This window comes from Coniosporium apollinis (genome assembly GCF_000281105.1).
Source record: "Coniosporium apollinis CBS 100218 chromosome Unknown supercont1.1, whole genome shotgun sequence".
In the NCBI taxonomy this organism is placed as follows: domain Eukaryota; kingdom Fungi; phylum Ascomycota; class Dothideomycetes; genus Coniosporium; species Coniosporium apollinis.
This window is the reverse complement of record NW_006913263.1, coordinates 705,220-722,389: the sequence shown is the minus strand read 5'-3', so window position 1 is coordinate 722,389 and position 17,170 is coordinate 705,220. Positions and strand designations below refer to the sequence as shown.

At 41.2% G+C, this 17,170-nt stretch overlaps 4 protein-coding genes across 4 annotated transcripts; 3 read left to right on the top strand and 1 right to left on the bottom strand.

Moving 5' to 3' along the window:
• Window positions 1–8,285: 8,285 nt before the first annotated feature.
• W97_00261 (uncharacterized protein) lies at window positions 8,286–9,128 on the top strand (the record flags this gene model as incomplete). Its single annotated transcript, XM_007778177.1, has 2 exons — window positions 8,286–8,318; window positions 8,379–9,128. The coding sequence occupies 2 exons, from the start codon at window positions 8,286–8,288 to the stop codon at window positions 9,126–9,128; spliced, it is 783 nt and encodes a 260-aa protein (XP_007776367.1).
• Window positions 9,129–9,349: 221 nt separating this feature from the next.
• On the bottom strand, window positions 9,350–11,702 carry W97_00260 (uncharacterized protein; the record flags this gene model as incomplete). Its single annotated transcript, XM_007778176.1, has 3 exons — window positions 9,350–10,553; window positions 10,604–11,209; window positions 11,263–11,702. The coding sequence occupies 3 exons, from the start codon at window positions 11,700–11,702 to the stop codon at window positions 9,350–9,352; spliced, it is 2,250 nt and encodes a 749-aa protein (XP_007776366.1).
• Window positions 11,703–12,806: 1,104 nt separating this feature from the next.
• W97_00259 (uncharacterized protein) lies at window positions 12,807–15,527 on the top strand (the record flags this gene model as incomplete). Its single annotated transcript, XM_007778175.1, has 4 exons — window positions 12,807–12,929; window positions 12,985–13,480; window positions 13,534–14,296; window positions 14,462–15,527. 4 exons carry the CDS (start codon window positions 12,807–12,809, stop codon window positions 15,525–15,527), a joined length of 2,448 nt encoding a protein of 815 aa, XP_007776365.1.
• A 1,239-nt stretch (window positions 15,528–16,766) lies between these two features.
• Window positions 16,767–17,161, top strand: W97_00258 (uncharacterized protein; the record flags this gene model as incomplete). The annotated part of the gene is made up of 2 exons (XM_007778174.1): window positions 16,767–16,963; window positions 17,020–17,161. The coding sequence occupies 2 exons, from the start codon at window positions 16,767–16,769 to the stop codon at window positions 17,159–17,161; spliced, it is 339 nt and encodes a 112-aa protein (XP_007776364.1).
• Between the last annotated feature and the right edge of the window lie 9 nt (window positions 17,162–17,170).

Here is a 17,170-nt window from a genome sequence, read left to right as displayed (position 1 = left end):
ATCTACTTAGCTTCTCTACTAATATTAATAGCGCTTACACCTAGTTCTTTACCCTTAGCTATTTGAAGCTATTATATATCTATTAATTATACTATATCTATTATATACTCGGGTAGGAGTAGGGTTCTTAAAAGAAGGAGAAACTTATAAATATAATAGGGTTTAGTAAGATATTAAAGACTATTAGTCTCCTTATAATAAATTATTTACTAACCTTAGTAGAGTAAAAGATGGAGTATTCCTATAAAGAGGAAGTAGAGAAGCACCTTAATAAGAAGTATAAAGAGAGTAAGCTATACTCTAGTAATAGGTATTAATAAAAAGAGTATATCTATATAGTTAAGGACCTATTAGACTATTTCTCTCTTGATAAGTAGCTCTACCTATAGTACTAGAGTAATAAGAAACTATATACTATAGCTAACTTACTACTCTACTACTATATTAAGATAGAAGAATACCCTCTTTTTAGTATAAGTATTAGCACTTAAGAATAGTAAGTTTTAGTTATATTACTAATTAAGAGAAAGAATTATAATACTCTATTTTCTAGTTAGATAATTATAGAATATTACGCCTCTTATACTATATAGCCTATTATTAGTATAGAGTAGAATAAGGTGTATTAAGTGAACTAATCTTTAATAAATCCCCTCTTATTCTATATAGTAGTATAGATAGTATATAGCTAGAAGTATCTAACTATTCTATAATATATAATCTCTATTAGTTTATACGGCTTATTAGTTATTATATTAGAACTCTATACTTATAGAACTTTTAGCTATTACTAAGATCTTATCTATAGTTCCGCTCTATTCGCTAGTCTAGTTAGTAACTAGAATATAAATACCTCTTATAATTAGGCCTTAGTAGCTATTAATAATAATCCTCTAGTAAGTCTACTTAATATGTAGGAATGATCTAGGATTATCTATACTACTACTAACCTTATTACTAATTAGTATACTAAATAGTATACCTATACTAGTAAGAGTATTAAGGCCTCTAACTTTTAGTTTTATTATATTAGTAGAACTATACTACTAAGAATTATAGTAGAGCTAGTAAGAATTAAGAAGACGCTTATACTTCTTAACTTATAGAGGAATTAGCCGTCTATAATATTAAAAGAGTAGGGGAAGATAGAGGTGGATCTAATAGTAAGATAGAAGAAAATAATAATAATAATAAGAAGAGAGCTAATTAATCTCTTTAAGTAAGATATTATATCTATACCCTATAACTTTATATAGAAACTCGTTAAAGCGCTCTATAGAAGAACTACTTTATAAATCCAATTATATCTAGTCTCGTAGCAATAGAGGAGTCTTATATAGTAAAAGAGGTATATACTAAGTATTTGGCGGCTATATAAAATATTAACCTTTAGATAGTAGTATACATTCTATCTAGAAGCCTTTATACTAGCTTATTAAAAGATTTTTCTATATTATTATAGGCCTTCTAGCAAGTATAGAGAAGTATATTAGTAGCTTACTTTAGAGAGAAGATAGTATAGTCTATATAGTAAGCTAAAGTCTTTAGACTAGAGAGATTAATACTTAAATCCTCTCTTATATTACACGCTAAGATATATAGTATAGCTCCTAATACTTTAGTAAAGAAAATTATAAGTGATACCTTCTAGCTTATACCTACTAGGGTTATAGCTATTAGTAATAGTATTAGTACTACACGCCGACTTTCTAACTTCTATAGATTCTAGTAGATATATTTTACTAAGTACTTTAAAACTTATTATAGTAAGAGATTAGTAGAACTATAACTACTATAAAGGCAAGATATAGGGCTATATAAAATATATAATATAAGAAGATACCTAAAAAGAAGAAGAAGTAGCTCTATTCTAAAGATATTCTACTAACTAAATAGCTTACTAGATTATATAGAGTGTACATATTTATATTATTCTCTAGAATTCTTCTAATCTCTAAGTCTATTATATATTAGTTTACGATTAGTAATATAAAAGAATAGACTAAGAATAAGAATCTAGAGAAAGAGATATTAGTCTATAGTTATGTCTATAAAATTGCTAGATTACTAAAGCTAGTAGCTATACTTTAAGGAATTTGTTAATTAAAAAAATACTATACTAGTAGAGATAGGAAAATTATATTATTTACTAAGAGCCTATTTATATCTTTTATACTCTATATAATAAGTAATATAATAGTCTTAGCACTATTACTTATAGCTATATTAATAGCACCCGCTATTAATTCTAAAAGTAGTTAAAGTAATCTATTTAGCTTAGGAGGGCTAAATATATAAGTAGTAGAATGTAGACTATTAGTACTATACTCTAGTACTAAGATTTAAGGAGTATATACTATTAAATAAGGATAGTAAATTAATAGAGGAAGAGAATAATCTTCTAGAACCCTAGTTCCCTATTAGTATTTAATAGATTATAGGTACCGGCTCTACTTCTTATTATATTATATAAGTATTAATACTTAAGCCGCTATAAATTATTAGAGATAAAAGCTATAATATTAGCTAGTATAGTTGGTCTAGAATAGTATAGTCTATACTCCGTACTTTCTTATATTAGCTTCTCCTTTATAGGTCCGCTTCTAGGTAAAAGATACTAGTATAGTAGAAGGCTAGACCCGATATATAGGGCGTAATATATATAGATACTAGTACTAGTAATACTCCAGCTAATAATAAGAATAAGATAGAGGAGGTTATAGAACTATCTAGTAAAGTATCTAGTACGTTCTAGATAAGGTGGAAGTAGAATAAATAAATATAAGTATATAAATAAGCGTAGGTTTTATATAATTAGTAGCTAAGCTAAGTAGTAATAAAATATTAAATAATACTAGTATAGCTCTATAGGTAAATATAATATAAATATAGTATAAAGTAGTATTTAGTAAGTTATAGCTAGTATTATATTACTTTATCCTTCTGTATTCTATACTATTAGTCCGAGTCTAGCTAACTAATATATAGCCTTGGACTAAGAGTTTCACCACTTATTAGATCTATAATATAAACTTAGGCGTATTATACTCTATATTTACCCTAGTACTAGTATATCTGATAAAGAAGCGCTAGTTTAAAGAGAATAGTATCTATAATACTAGCCGGTAGTAATGACTTAGGTAGATTGCTATAGTTCTCTTATTATATAATATATTATATACTATATGTGATATAATATCACTCTTATTAAATCGTAGTACTAATAACTTAGTAAAAATATATACCTAAGTAGATAAGCTTAAGTATTTACACTAAGTATTACCCTATACTAAAACCTATTTCTTAACTAAGTATAGCTTTACTATAATAGTAGAAGGAAATACTACTACTATTATAAATAAGTAACTTAGATAAGTACTATATATTAATATACGCGACTACACTAAGGCTTATAGAGTAGATAAAAACTAAAAGCTACTATAAACTATATAGTAAATATAATAAGCGACCTACTACTAGAGTCCTTCTATATAGAACTAGATTACTAGAATTAGTCTATAAGTATTTATAAGAAGGGCCTAATAGTTAACGATATAATATATAGAATAATTAGTAAGATACTATAGAAAGAGCTAGTAGAGCAAGGACTTCTTAGCTAAATATTTAAAATTATAAGTAACTATAAGAGCGCCTAAGTCCTCTTGAATATAGTATACTACTAATTTCTAGATATATTTAATAACCTTCTAACGTAGTAGAAAGATAGGTGTATAATAGAGATAGTAAAGCGCTATAACTATAATAAAAGGTATTACACGCTAGATACTACCGCCTTATACCTATTACTACTACTTTAAGAACTAAATAGTAATTTAGGAATACTACTAAATACACTTAGAGCTAGATAAGTAGTATATATAAGCTAGATAGAAGGTGTAGTTAAAGCGTTATATATAATATAGGATCTTATACTATAGAATCAGCGAAGGAAGAAGATGCTAGTATATAATATATAGTTTAAGATATTTACTATAATACTAAAGGGCGAACTTAGTTATAATAAAGCGGAGGATATAGTATAATATATATATATAATACTAAAGAAAGAGATATTATTTAATATTATAAATTAGCGTGCCTAGATTACTATATTATCGAAGAAAATATAGATAAATAAAAAGATTCTTTAATTTTTAGTAGTAAAGAGATAGAGTAATATAGGTTAGTCTATATATTAAAGACCTATATTAATACTATAAGCTTATACTACTATACTATAGTAGAAGATAGTATACTTAATATATATACATTACTAGTCTCTACTAATACTATAATACTATAAAAGTTAGCTAGATTATCGGCTATATATAAATATAAGGGTAGTAAAGAGGTATATCTACTAAAATACTACCTTAATTACACTATAGAACTCTTAAGGAAGTATAATAAATAATAATACCTAGATTATTTTAGCCTCTTATATAACTATAATAGCCTACTATAATATAACTATTACTAATTAGATAACTATTAGGTGGTAGTAAATAACTATACTAATTTAATTTCTATTCTAAAAATAAGGTATAATTCTAGTTATACTATTAGCTGTCCCTTATTATTACTTCTTCTAAACTATAAATCTTTCTTAATAGTTTTTACGCGCTAACTATTAATTATAGTAATTATACTCTTATTATATATCACTTATTAACGTAGGCTATAATAAAGAAAAATATATAACCTACTAATAGTAAGAAGTTACGCGTACTAATTATTAAAGTATTCGCTCCATTTAATATAAGTCTTATCATATAGTACGCTTACTACTAAAGAAGATAGTACCTAAGAAGTTAACTAGAGATATAAATAGCTAGATATCTAACTAATAAATAGTATCTCTAATAGTTATTAAGAATAGATATAACTAAAGTAATAACTTTAATAACAATTTACTATACTTAAGTCTATAAGGCGCCCTACGCGTTAGCTTATAGGTTATAGAAAATTAAAATAAGGAAGAAAGTAGCGGATATAATAGTATAGATAGTAATAAAGACACTTAAGCTAATAAATAGGCTATAATTAGTAAGGTAAGTATAAAGTACTTAGTGGTTATATTTCTAAACTAACTAGATATAGATAATTACACTCTTATTATATATATATCTAAGAGGTAATACCTCTTATCTACTTAGCAAAGTTAGAATAACTATATAAATAGAAGTACACTAATAACTATACGCTATAGTAAATTAGAGTCTAATAATACTAAGATTCTAATAAGTATAGTGGTAGAGATAAGATAGAATAGGCTACTAAGACATACTAATCTTTAGTAAGAGCTACTTAAGGCTAACGTGCTAGTAAGAAATATAGCTAAAGAGCTTCTTATTATAAAGTGCTATACTAGCCGGCTAAAATAATAGTATAGCTTTTACCTAGAGGGAATAGTATAGATAATATAGCGTATAATTAATTAATACTAGATATAGGCTATATTAATTATAGAGAAAAGACTAAAATTCTAAGACTCTAATATTAGTAAAAAGCTAGATAGAGTACTTTATCTATAGGTAAGCTAGTTATAGCTCCTCTATCTATAAAACTAACTTAGATACTAATATATATATAGTTTATTTATAGAGTAGCCTTATTCTGCTATTATACTATAGAGCACGTCTATAGAAATATTATAAGCTTTTATAAACTAGATATAAATATTAACCGTATTATATATATAGTAGAGCTAATAAAAAATAATAACTAGCTCTACTATAATCTTAAAACTATATAAAACTATACTAGGCTCGTGCTATACTTACTCTTCGTAGGTACTAAACTATTAATAGGTAAACCCTGTTATCGCAAAGTTAATAGCTAATATCTTTTATATTAGATGCTATTACTTAGGGCTAATTAGAGCTCTTAATTATACTAAATAATACTTTAATTCTTTATAAAGTAAGGCGCTTATATTCGTTGCTATAATAACTAGGTAGGTACTCTATAAGAAATAGAAGAATAGACTAGTAAGACTATCTTACTATAGAATAAATACTAATAGTAAGGTAACCTCCTTATTATTATATAATAATTATATAATAAGCTGTTAACTAATATAAAGAACTATAAAATATTAAGAATATTATAGTACTATAGAAATAAACCTAAACGCTAGTAGATTTTAGCTAAATAGACTTATACTTAAGTCTCTAATTACGTGGATATCTATTCTAGGTACTTAAAGGAAGCTAGTAAGCTAATATTAAATTCTAATAAGAATACTATTGATAATCTTACTAGCCTTCTAGAAATAGATACTATAATAGTATAGTCTAGCGCTTATTAGAGTAGGTATAGTATAGAGTTAGTTTTATCTACTATAATTAACCTAGCAACTAAGAGAAAGAAACCTACTAGTATTAGTACCTTTAAATACTATAAGTAGTAAACGCGCTTAAAGCGAATACCTACAGCTAATAATAATATTAGTATACTCTAGATCTATTTAGAGAAGAGAATTTCCCTATATATAATAATACTAAACTAGATAAAGAGGTAACTACTTAAGAATCTAATATATTCTAAGTAGTAGCTAATATAGGAATAATATAGGATACTAGTCCGTTACCACTAGGTAAGTAGAGTAGAAGTAATAACGCGCTATACCCTATAATCTATAGGAAGTAGCTTAAATATTACGTCTATAAAGATATATATCTTTTAATCTATCTAATATACTTATAAGGCTAACTATAGTAATACCTAGCCTAAGTATATAGTTAAAGATACCAACCTATCTTACTTAGTTTCTATATAACCTATAAGCTAGACTAAGCTATTCTCTACTAGAAGTACTATATCTAGAAGTAGTAGTAATCTATTAAGCTAGTTAAGCTAGTATTATATACTCCTAGTTCTTAATCTTAATAGTAATAGCTTCTTAAGTAAGCTACTAGAAAGATTCTATTTCCTTCTACTAAAGCTATAATTATAAAGATAGCTAAACTATAACTAGTTATTTCTATAATAGGAAAGCCTAGATTATTACTACTAGCCTTTACTAAATAACTAAAAAGGTATAAGTATAAGCTATACTTTATTAGAGAGGATACTAGATTAAGAATTATAAATTTTACTTAGATTTAGAAGACTTTTATAGATAGAGCGTAAGGTAATAGATAGTAGTATATAATTATAAGTTAGAGAGCTACTATTATAATATAAGAGAATAAGTATAGGAGGTTTATAGAGTATATATAGAACTTAACTAATAGTAAGGTGAATATCTAGAAGGAGACGGAAGAGGATTACATAGAGAATTAGTTATAATTATATACTACTTTCTATTACGGAGAGTTCTAGTAGCTCTAAATTAGTAAGTATTTACTATATATAGTATAGCTACTCTATCTATTATACCCCTACTATGTATAATACCACCCTTAACATCTCTATAAGAAACTATAATAAGGTGTTAAGTATTAAATATATATAGGGTATCGACTTAAATTGCTATACTCTAAGTTAGTAATTCCGACTTAATAATATATATAGAAAGTTTACTACTACTATATAATAACCCTATACTACTAACCTTGCACGGTGCTATTATATAATAAGTAATAGTATAAGTAACTAATAGCCTAATCTCTATATCTATAATAATTATATAGTAACTAAATTATACTCTAAACCGAATAATAATATTAAAGGGACTAGCCCTAGCTAAAATACTGATTATTATAAGACCGCTTAGGGCGTTTAAGACGCTTAAATGCTTAGGGGGCGCTTTAAGTGCTTTGCCCGCTCGCGAGCCGCTCTAGAGCGGGCAGAGTCGCTTAAAGGCTCTAAGCACTTAGAGCGGGCTCCGAGCGCTCTGAGCGGCTCCGAGCGCCGAAATTTTTTTCCTGATGAGAGAGAGAATAGTTATAAGAGTAACCTTATAATTAGCTCCTACCTCTAGATATTAACTATTATTCTGCTGACTTAGCGCGCGGTAGGTCTTTAAAAGTAGTTTTAGCACTTAGCTTCTTAGATACTTAGTAATCCAACAATTTATGCTCTGTTGTTACTCGCGCGCCCACAGCGCGTGAGTCCTCCCACCTATCTCCGCGTCATCATCGAGGCGGGACGGGGAGTGCTGGCTTTCCAATCCTTTAGACGCCACCCACCATGGCAGATTTGCACCTTCCGGCTGCTGCATATTGCACAGGCGACTTCTCCTGCATGCAAGCACGCCGTTCTCTATGCTTTGCCGGCCCTTTCATCGCCCGCTCACCCTCCTGAGCACCGTTTCCCTAACCTCCATCGCCGCATCTACCATGTCTACAAGCGCCAAGGGGCCAGCTGACGACGTGAGAATTTACAAGTCTCCTATCCTGTACCATCACATACTCCGCTAACAGTTGCCTCAGTCCTCCACCAGCGCTTCTACCATCAACTTCCCCACCCGCCCCTACACCCCCCACCACAAAATCTGGCCTTACACCCCCTCCGACTTCCTCCGCCAAGACGAAACCCTCGATACACGCTTCTACTCGGCGCCCCGCTTTGTGACCCACATCGACGATCCCGCAATCGCGAGCCTCAAGACATACTACGCTGCCACTCTCCCACGACGGGGACGTATCCTAGACTTCTGCTCCAGCTGGATAAGTCACTATCCCCCTACCCTCGAGGACGCGGTAAGGAAGGGCGAGCTCGAGGTCGTGGGGATGGGTATGAGCGGTGCGGAGCTGGAGGCGAACAAGATACTAGGTAGTGGGGGGCGTGTGGTGCAGGACCTTAATACTTTCCCCCGTATCCCTGAGAGCGTAGGGGAAATAGACGCCGCGACGTGCGTTGTGTCGATCGACTACTTGACTAAGCCTGTCGAGGTGTTAGAGTCGTTGCGGGAGCGGACGAAGGAGGGTGGGAGCGTGCACCTGGTGGTCAGCAACCGGTGTTTTCCGACCAAGGTCGTGGGGCGCTGGTTGAGGATTTCCGAGGAAGAGAGACTGGAGATGGTGGGAGATTATTTGTGGTTTGCGGGGTGGAGGGGGATTGAGATCGTTACGGTTAGTGATGGTAAATTGGAGGGGGATGAGCCAAAGGGGTTGATGGCATGGCTTAGGGGCGGGAGGGATCCGCTTTGGGTTGTTAGGGGGAGCAAGGTGGGGGATTGATATTGGTTTGGATTGGAAGCAGTGTGAATAGATGTGTAGGGCGCTAGAGAAACACAACGTCTGCGTTGATGAGAATGGTATCAAAAAACCCAAACCAGAACACTCCGTTCGCAATCGCGACAACCAGGCCAGCCCAGCTCCTTCGTACAAGGCCAGCCACATGCACCATCGATAACGAATAGACAAGCACTAACTCTCAGTATCCTACCTCTGCACTTTCATTAGGTAAACCTCGCGTTCAGACTTCCACCCGGCAAAGTCTCCCACGCCCAAGCTAGAGCAGAGTCGTGGTCTCCCACAGCAGGCGCGAGAGATACCGTTGCCAGCATAGGCATCGAATCCGCCGTGGTGTATTCGTAGGTGGACAACGCGTGCGTTGCCATACCTGCCCATAGTGGAGCCATGGAGGCGTCGGTAGTGGGCTGCGAAAAAGCAGGGTCATCGGTGTAAATCCTCCGAGCTTGGCTTGGGCTTTGGTAAGCTGCTTGTGTGACAGTAGGTTGCAGATCTTGCAAGGGATAGTTTGGTTGCTGGAGCTCGGGCGAGCCATTCCAGAGGCAGTAGCCGAGATCCATCTCGTTCTGCTGACTGCGTGCGTGGAGCTGATTAAGAAGCCCTGCGGATTCACGCTGGAAACGCTTGAGCCAATTCATGTAGCCAAAGCGGATACCAAAGCGGGAGAGGATGGATATGAAGTCGTTGATGGCATTGATGGCTCTAGTAGTCGGATCGGCGCTGAAGATGGAGTCAGGATCGGCCTGCGGAAGTGGAGGTGGAGCGGCAGGACTGCTCGGTTCCAATGGGTCCACTTCTATGTCGTCTGTCGCAGTTATGCTAGATGATGGGCGAGGCGGCGAAGCACTCAATAAAACCTCCTGGTTGCGTGAAAGGATGTCGACAAATTGCCGGCCAGTCATATACGCTCGCATAGCGTCGTAGTACGTAAAGGATGGTTTCCATTTGCCGCTCGTGTCAGAGATTGTATTGAGCAAGGTCGTGGCATAAGCGGTACAGTGCTCAAACATCAAACGCTGCGCGTACTCGCTGATCCTCGGGCAGCGAGGATTCGGCGAGAGAACGTACACGTAGCTGTACAGCAGGTCAAGTTCAAAGAAGGTCCGCTTTTCTGGGAGGATAACTGGCGACAGCTTGTTGGACCAGTCAGTCATCTCCTGGTAAATTCGCCAAATGCGTGAGTACGGATCTTTCCAAGGCGTTCGTCCAGATTGGAAAAGCTCAGTGTACCACTTGGACTGCAGTTGTCGCAAACGAAAGTAATCGAGAGCAGGCTCATAAGACTGAAGCCACGTGTTGGCTTTCGGAGGGGTTTTAGAGGGTTGCAAGGCGGTGGATGAAAAGGGGAGAGCGACATTGGCTGAATCATCAGAAAACGAAAACGCTCTGGTTTGTACAATCGCTGTAGATCTGTTCTAGTGTAAGCTACATTTACTTCAACAAGGAAGTGAATGGCGAACCTGTCAAGAGCGTAGACACAGTAGTATACTCTGCGCCGGAGTTCAAGCTTGGCTTTGGACATCGTCGAAGCCTTGGATGGATCTTGATGTATACCAAGATCAACCATGGCTCGTGAGGCAACCCCGATAAGGGTCCAGCTGTCGAAATGATGAGGATCGAACATCGCATATTCCACTAAGAGGAGCACAGCCTGGATACTCGGTATAGATCCCGGGTGCAAGACATCCTCGGCATGCTGCAGGGCGACACTCACGTGGCCTATGCCATCCGAGTAAGAGCTGTCGCCACGCTGATTTGACACAGATACAGAGGCGATAGCCAGAATCATACGTACGGTCCAGTGGTCGAACGCGGTGGCCTTGCGGGGATCGGGGTTGTAGACCGCATCAACTGAGGCATACAGGCTTGCCTCATCGCACAAGGGAAGGATGAGGAAGATGTGGTTGAGGTAATGCTGGATTAGTGGTGAAGCCGAGTATCTGGGTGGAAGAGCTCTATTCAAGCCTTCCGGAAGCGAGTCCTTCGTGCAAGCACATAGTATCAAGCGAGCGTACGACATGGCGGACGTAAAGCCATAGAAGTCTCTCGCTGTGGCATTGACTGATCTTGTGATTTATCAGTCCCTGTCAGTATGCTGGTTAACTGATGAGAGGCTTACAGCAATCCGAAGTCAGAGACAAGGCTGTCCATATCCGAGGCTTCTTTCTTCCTGGTCGCTCGCGTGCTCGACTGTCTTGAGCCATTGACCGCGAGTGATGGTCGACGCGGTGGTGTCATGCCATCGTCTAGCATCGGAACTGAGGATCTTCTTCTGGCTTGAGCATCCAGTGTCCTACGCTCAAGCGCCTCGACCCGGGACTCGAGCGTAGCGACATAACTCCTCTCTTTCCCTCTTGCGAATTGGTCGTTCGTGCTCGAGCACTCGGATGCTCGATTCGATCTCTCGCACGCGGTGCACGCAGGAAGCTTGCCATCGCATCTTACTTTGGCCGCTCGACACCGCGAGCATGCAGCGACGGGTCTGCTGACGCGGAGAAGGGGAGTCTCAAATGGCATGAGGTCGTAGTCGGAGGAGCCAATACTCTTCTCTACAAGCATATTGACGGATCAACTTTATGTCTATGGCAGTCTCGGAACAGCGCAGAAGGGAAGAACAGTACATTGACGCTCAGATCGCCAGAAGACTATTAGGTACCTGAGGCAGAGAGTGGCGCCCTACGGTGAGGCTGACAGGAGTGCAACCGTAGCATCGGCGCAGCTGCCAGGGCCCAGACGCCATAGCGGCGGATAGACACGAAAAGACAGGCATAGACCTCGTGGCAGCCATGGAAGAAGGTCAAGGAAAGGCACAGCCTACCTGTATCTAGGAGCGGTTGCTTTTCGGTGGCTCACCGCTGGTCGGGGCTGTCAGGCGGTGGACGTTTCGCGCATACAGGCGGCCTGATGAGAAGGCCGCAGGTGCTCAGGGACTGTCTACCTCCACAAGAAGATGCGGTAGCCGGGGGGTGTTTCGCTACCTAAGGCCCAAGCTGAACGGTGCTCGACCTGCTCGGTAGGGGGGTTTGGCTCTCTTGATGCACGCCTGATGCCGGGAAGGATTCTTGAGGGTCTTAAGGCTGAACCGTGCAGGCGGCAGCTGGGCGTGCTGGGCACCTGCAGAAGGTGAGACGGGATGCAGGTGGGATGACATTATTCAGCCTTGAGGTGCTCAGCGCGCGGATCGTCTCTTCCCATCCGTGCAATCCTCCCGTTCCACCCATGCCCCGCATCAATTTGACGATCCCGATGCCTAAACCGGAGCGCTCCGAGAAGTCTCAAGGGCCAATTGCGGTCCAGTGGTTTTAATATTAGAGTCTGACACTCTGACAGCCCAAAATCCGTTTTCTTTCAGACGTCTCAGCCTAAGGTTAGTACGTCTGCCATTTCTTGTACCGCGCTTCACGGCCCGGCGACCGTACATCCGTGGGGCTTGCATGCGCCATCGGCCTTCCTAACTTTTGTGGATGGTCCTTTTGCACCTGCCCGGCAAGAAAAGTGATTGTTCCTCATGCGGAGGGCCGCGTCTCCACCACCAGAACAACCACAGCCATGCTTCTCTCTACCGGATAATCAACGCCCACAGCAGCATGTACAATCCATCCAACACCTCCGCCAGCTATATACGCCGTCACCGTCGATAAACAAGATTCCTTATCGGCAGCAATGGACCCCGCGACACAGGCTCGGCAAGCAAATAACCTCCAGGACGAAGGCATTCGCGCGTCTGATCACCCGTCCTCGCCGCGGATCGCGCACACTCTAACGGCTTGCTGTAGATGCAGAAAAGTGAGCGAGCTGTCAAGGTCCGCAACTTTATCGGCGAAGCTGACTCGTACAACAGCGGAAGACGAGGTGTGATCCAGGACTGCCGCGATGCGGTCCATGCGAGCGATCGAACTCCCACTGCGAGTACTATGACCCCGCCAAAGACACGAAGATCCCTAGAAACTATGTCGTTCACCTACAGCAGAAAGTACGGAACCTGGAAGAGCAATTGGCGCGGCTTGAGAATGATGAGCTGGATCCAGACCCGGAAGATGTCATGCGGGATGCTGCTGCCGTGAAGGTGCAGGACAGCAATGAGTCGAAATACTTAGGACCATCCAGCGGCATAGCGATCACACGGCTTGTTATGCAGCTCGCTAAGGAGTTCACGGACTCGAAGAGTATATCGGATATTGTGCCGGACGCAAGCGCGCAGTCAATCAAAGCACGCTTTGCTCAGGAAGACACCAAGCCGACATCGAAAGTCTATCCGATGGTGAGCGACGTTGCGGCAGAAGAACTGCCGAATAGAGAGTTGACAGGCCAACTGGTTAAACTATTCTATATGAAAGGTGGGCTCGAAGAACCGCTTGTGATGTTTATGTTCAGAACTAACCTGAATTAGTGCATCCCATGTATCCGATCTTCCACGAGCCCAGCTTTGATCAAGATGTGGAGGATGTCTTCAGCGGTTCGGAAGATCCCGCGAAGAACTTCTGCCTCAGGATGGTCATCGCCATTAGCCTGCAGAAAATGGACACGCAATATGCTGGTCTGGCCGACGCCTACTACTTGGCGGCATTGAAATATTTCGAGCGCGCCGTAAAGCCGATGGACCTAAGGACACTGCAATGCTTTGCTCTTATTGCTGGATATTCTCTCCTGACCCCGACTCGTACCGCAGTATACTACATCGTTGGTCTTGCTGTGCGGCTGACTCAAGCACTCGGTTTTAACGAAGAAAAAACGATAATCCTGGGCAGAAATGGCCAGCGAGCCAACCCTCTTGAGGTAGATATGAGGCGGCGTGTGTTCTGGATCATCCTGGTCATGGAATACGGGCTGTCCCACAGCCTCGGCCGGCCGAGCAACTTCGCAACCGCACTGGACCACTTTGATGTGGGTTTCTTCGAGATCGTTGAAGACCAGTACATCACCCCCGATGGTATACTGCCTGCACCGCAAGCTTCGATGAAGAAATGGATCTCGCAGCACTTCTTCAAGATGAGACTGCTCCAGCTGGAGATTCGGAGAAAGTTGTATCAAAGGAAACGGTCCGAGCCAAGGAACGACCAGGATCCTTGGTTTAAAGATATGGAAGCTAAGCTCATTGCATGGCGCGACACGAGCCCCCCCGAAGACGCTGGCTCTGGTTTAAACCAGGCTTGGTAAGCATCATCTGATTGGACTTCTCACTGATCCAGCCATCTTTTCCTATGCTAGACCTACATCATCCATACCGATCTAAGCCTTGCAACATGTCTTGGGAACTCACACAGGAAAACACCCATTACTCTTTTTGGTAGAACGTTTGGCTAATCCCTAGTTCCCAGGTTCGTCGGCAGATACAACACCATGGTCGTTTTCCTCTTCAGACCATCACCACAAGTACCCAGACCATCGCCTGCAGCGGCCGTGCGATGCTACAATGCTTGCCAGTTCAACATACACATGCAGCGGAAGCAGATCGAAACCCGCAACGTCGACTTGACGTGGATATTCACCCAGTCTCTCTTCATGGCCATCAACACTATGCTGTGGTCGCTCTCTTACGAAGACGTTCGACGTCAGCATTCCCGCGACGACGTCATGTATCATCTCGACGTCGCGCTAGAGGCCGTCGAGCTTGCGTCCGTAAGATGGCCAGGTGTTGCATCAGCGCTTGAGCTATATCGAAACTTGATAGGTGCTTGTATCAAAGTCTACGACAAGCACGGTGATATCCCCATTACAGCAAACTCGCCATCGGACATGGCTTCGGTCACGGGACCAAATCGCTCGCGGACGACTAGCCCAGTCACGGTTTCTTCGATATCCTTAGCAACCCCTCCAGAGAGGCCTCAACCACCTTTCGGCTTCATCTCTCCGGAAATTTATGGCACCGCCGGCCAATGTACCGGGAATGTATATCAAACGTCTCCTTCGTCTGCGGCTACATCTCCATCTTACTCATCCGCTCCCATGGCCTCGGCACAAATCGTACCTTCCTCACGTCCAAACATCGAAGGCTCCAAGCCGATGCAATATCACAACATCCTGAATTATGACCCCAACTCTGCTCTTAACCCATTGCCGGCTACTTTCTCTGAGCTACCGTCTTGGAATCCGAGTTTCACGTTTTCGCAAGGCCAGGACACCTACAACATCCCCGCCCAGATGCAGACACAAAGCCCCGGATACGCCGACCTAAATGGCTATTTCACTCTAAATCCTTACGCGGCACCCTACCAGGACCTTTACGGGCTCCCTTCTTGGACCCAGGAACGCGCCGGCAATGGACTCACTCAGGCCGAACAGATGGAGCTTATGCGCAGTCTTGAGACCGAGGGTACTGGTCAGATTGATACCATGATCCAAGAGAGCTATGCTGTGCTCAGTCCACGGGCAGGCGCCTACTGACGGCTGACACTGAATCACAGAGCAGCTTTACTTGGCCACTTCTGATGGAGAAGAGTCATCGGCGTCTACAGCGCGCCAGTCGGACTTCGAGTGATACCGACAAGACTTCTTATGAAGCCGAGGGCAAGCCACGAAAGGATTCAGATTGCCAAAGTACGTGTATGCTGCAAATCTGCGTCGCCTAGACCGGTAGCACATGGGATCACAAATGCACTTGCTCTCCTCATAGTCCCTCGACATGTTCTACTCTATCACTTTGCACATGGTTCGTTGGCTGAATGAGAGGGCCACTTCCTATCCGGGGTCAAACAGATTGTACATGGCATCACCGAGACCGCAGCGAGCCACCAGCCGTGGGATTGTTTGTTAACGAACGTCAGGACTCGCATGATTGGGACGAGAAGCTCAAAGGCGAACGGAAGTAATGGTGCACGACAGAAAAGCTCTCCAAGAGCAAGGGAAACGACCATGATGCAGAACGGGCTGTTGCTCTGCAGTCAGTTCGCGTTAGCAACATTCACATCAGGCACCAAGGTGGATTCTATTAACAGGCTCGAGTCGACAGGAACTCGGCCGTCAGCATGTTTTGCACATTGGTGCAATGTTAATGGTTTGCGCTGGTCACTTGCACCTAAACTGCGAGTGCCTCGCCGCGTATCATCACCGTGTGCTTGTCTTTCTGGCGGGTCAATTTGGCATCGCATCCGCCGCAGCATTGTTTAGGCTGATCCCCGACTTCAGACTGATTTCAAGTAACACGCGATGGAGACGTAGCAACAAGTTTATCCACCATTTCAGCTCTGTAGCAGTATGAGAGAAGCTCCTTTTGGGTGTCAGAACTCCAAACACGCATCTCATCTCACTGGCCGAGAACGACACGTGCCTCCTATTACAGATGATAGCGACGGCAACCAAGACCAGCATGCGGAAGCAGCAGTCACGTCTGATACTGCGTTTGCAAGCAGAACGCGTGCTGGATAGAGTGGCAGTCACATGCAAACTCATCGCGGTTGGCGTCGCCTGTGGCGCCACACGTGGCTGTGCAAGTGACGTAAGAGGGTATATCAGCCCGCATATCGGACGCCGCTCCGCAGATGTTTTGCACATCGCACAACATCCATCACCAGAACAACCACGAACAAGCGTGTGAGCATATCCATCACTGTTACCTAGCGGTCCGCTAACTCTGCCACCGCAAGATTCGAATATCGCCTTCGGAGAATCTCGTAATCGTCAGACATGCCTCTCCCGATCCCCACCACCGAGAAGCCTTCGACTTCTGAGACCAAAGAGTCGAACGTTGTAGCCAACCAGGGCTCTCAGAGCTCCGCTGAGATTGGGAATCAGTCGTCGCAGATGGGCTCCACGGACCAGCGACCGCAGTCTGATGCGGAGAAGGCGGCGGACAAGCTCTACGAGGAGAGGATTGAGGAGGAGTATGCGAAGAGAGAGGGAGGTGCATGATTGGACTTGAAGGCTACGGCTAGCGCAGAAAACGAGGCATGATTAACGGAGAGGCGAGCAGGCTTGTAGTGTGGCAGGTGTCGAGCGTTGACTGGGGCAATACTACGAGGAGGCCGGGCTGGGACGACCTCGAGCGCTTTGTATCAGTATCTATGCTTCTTGTACCATAATCAACAACC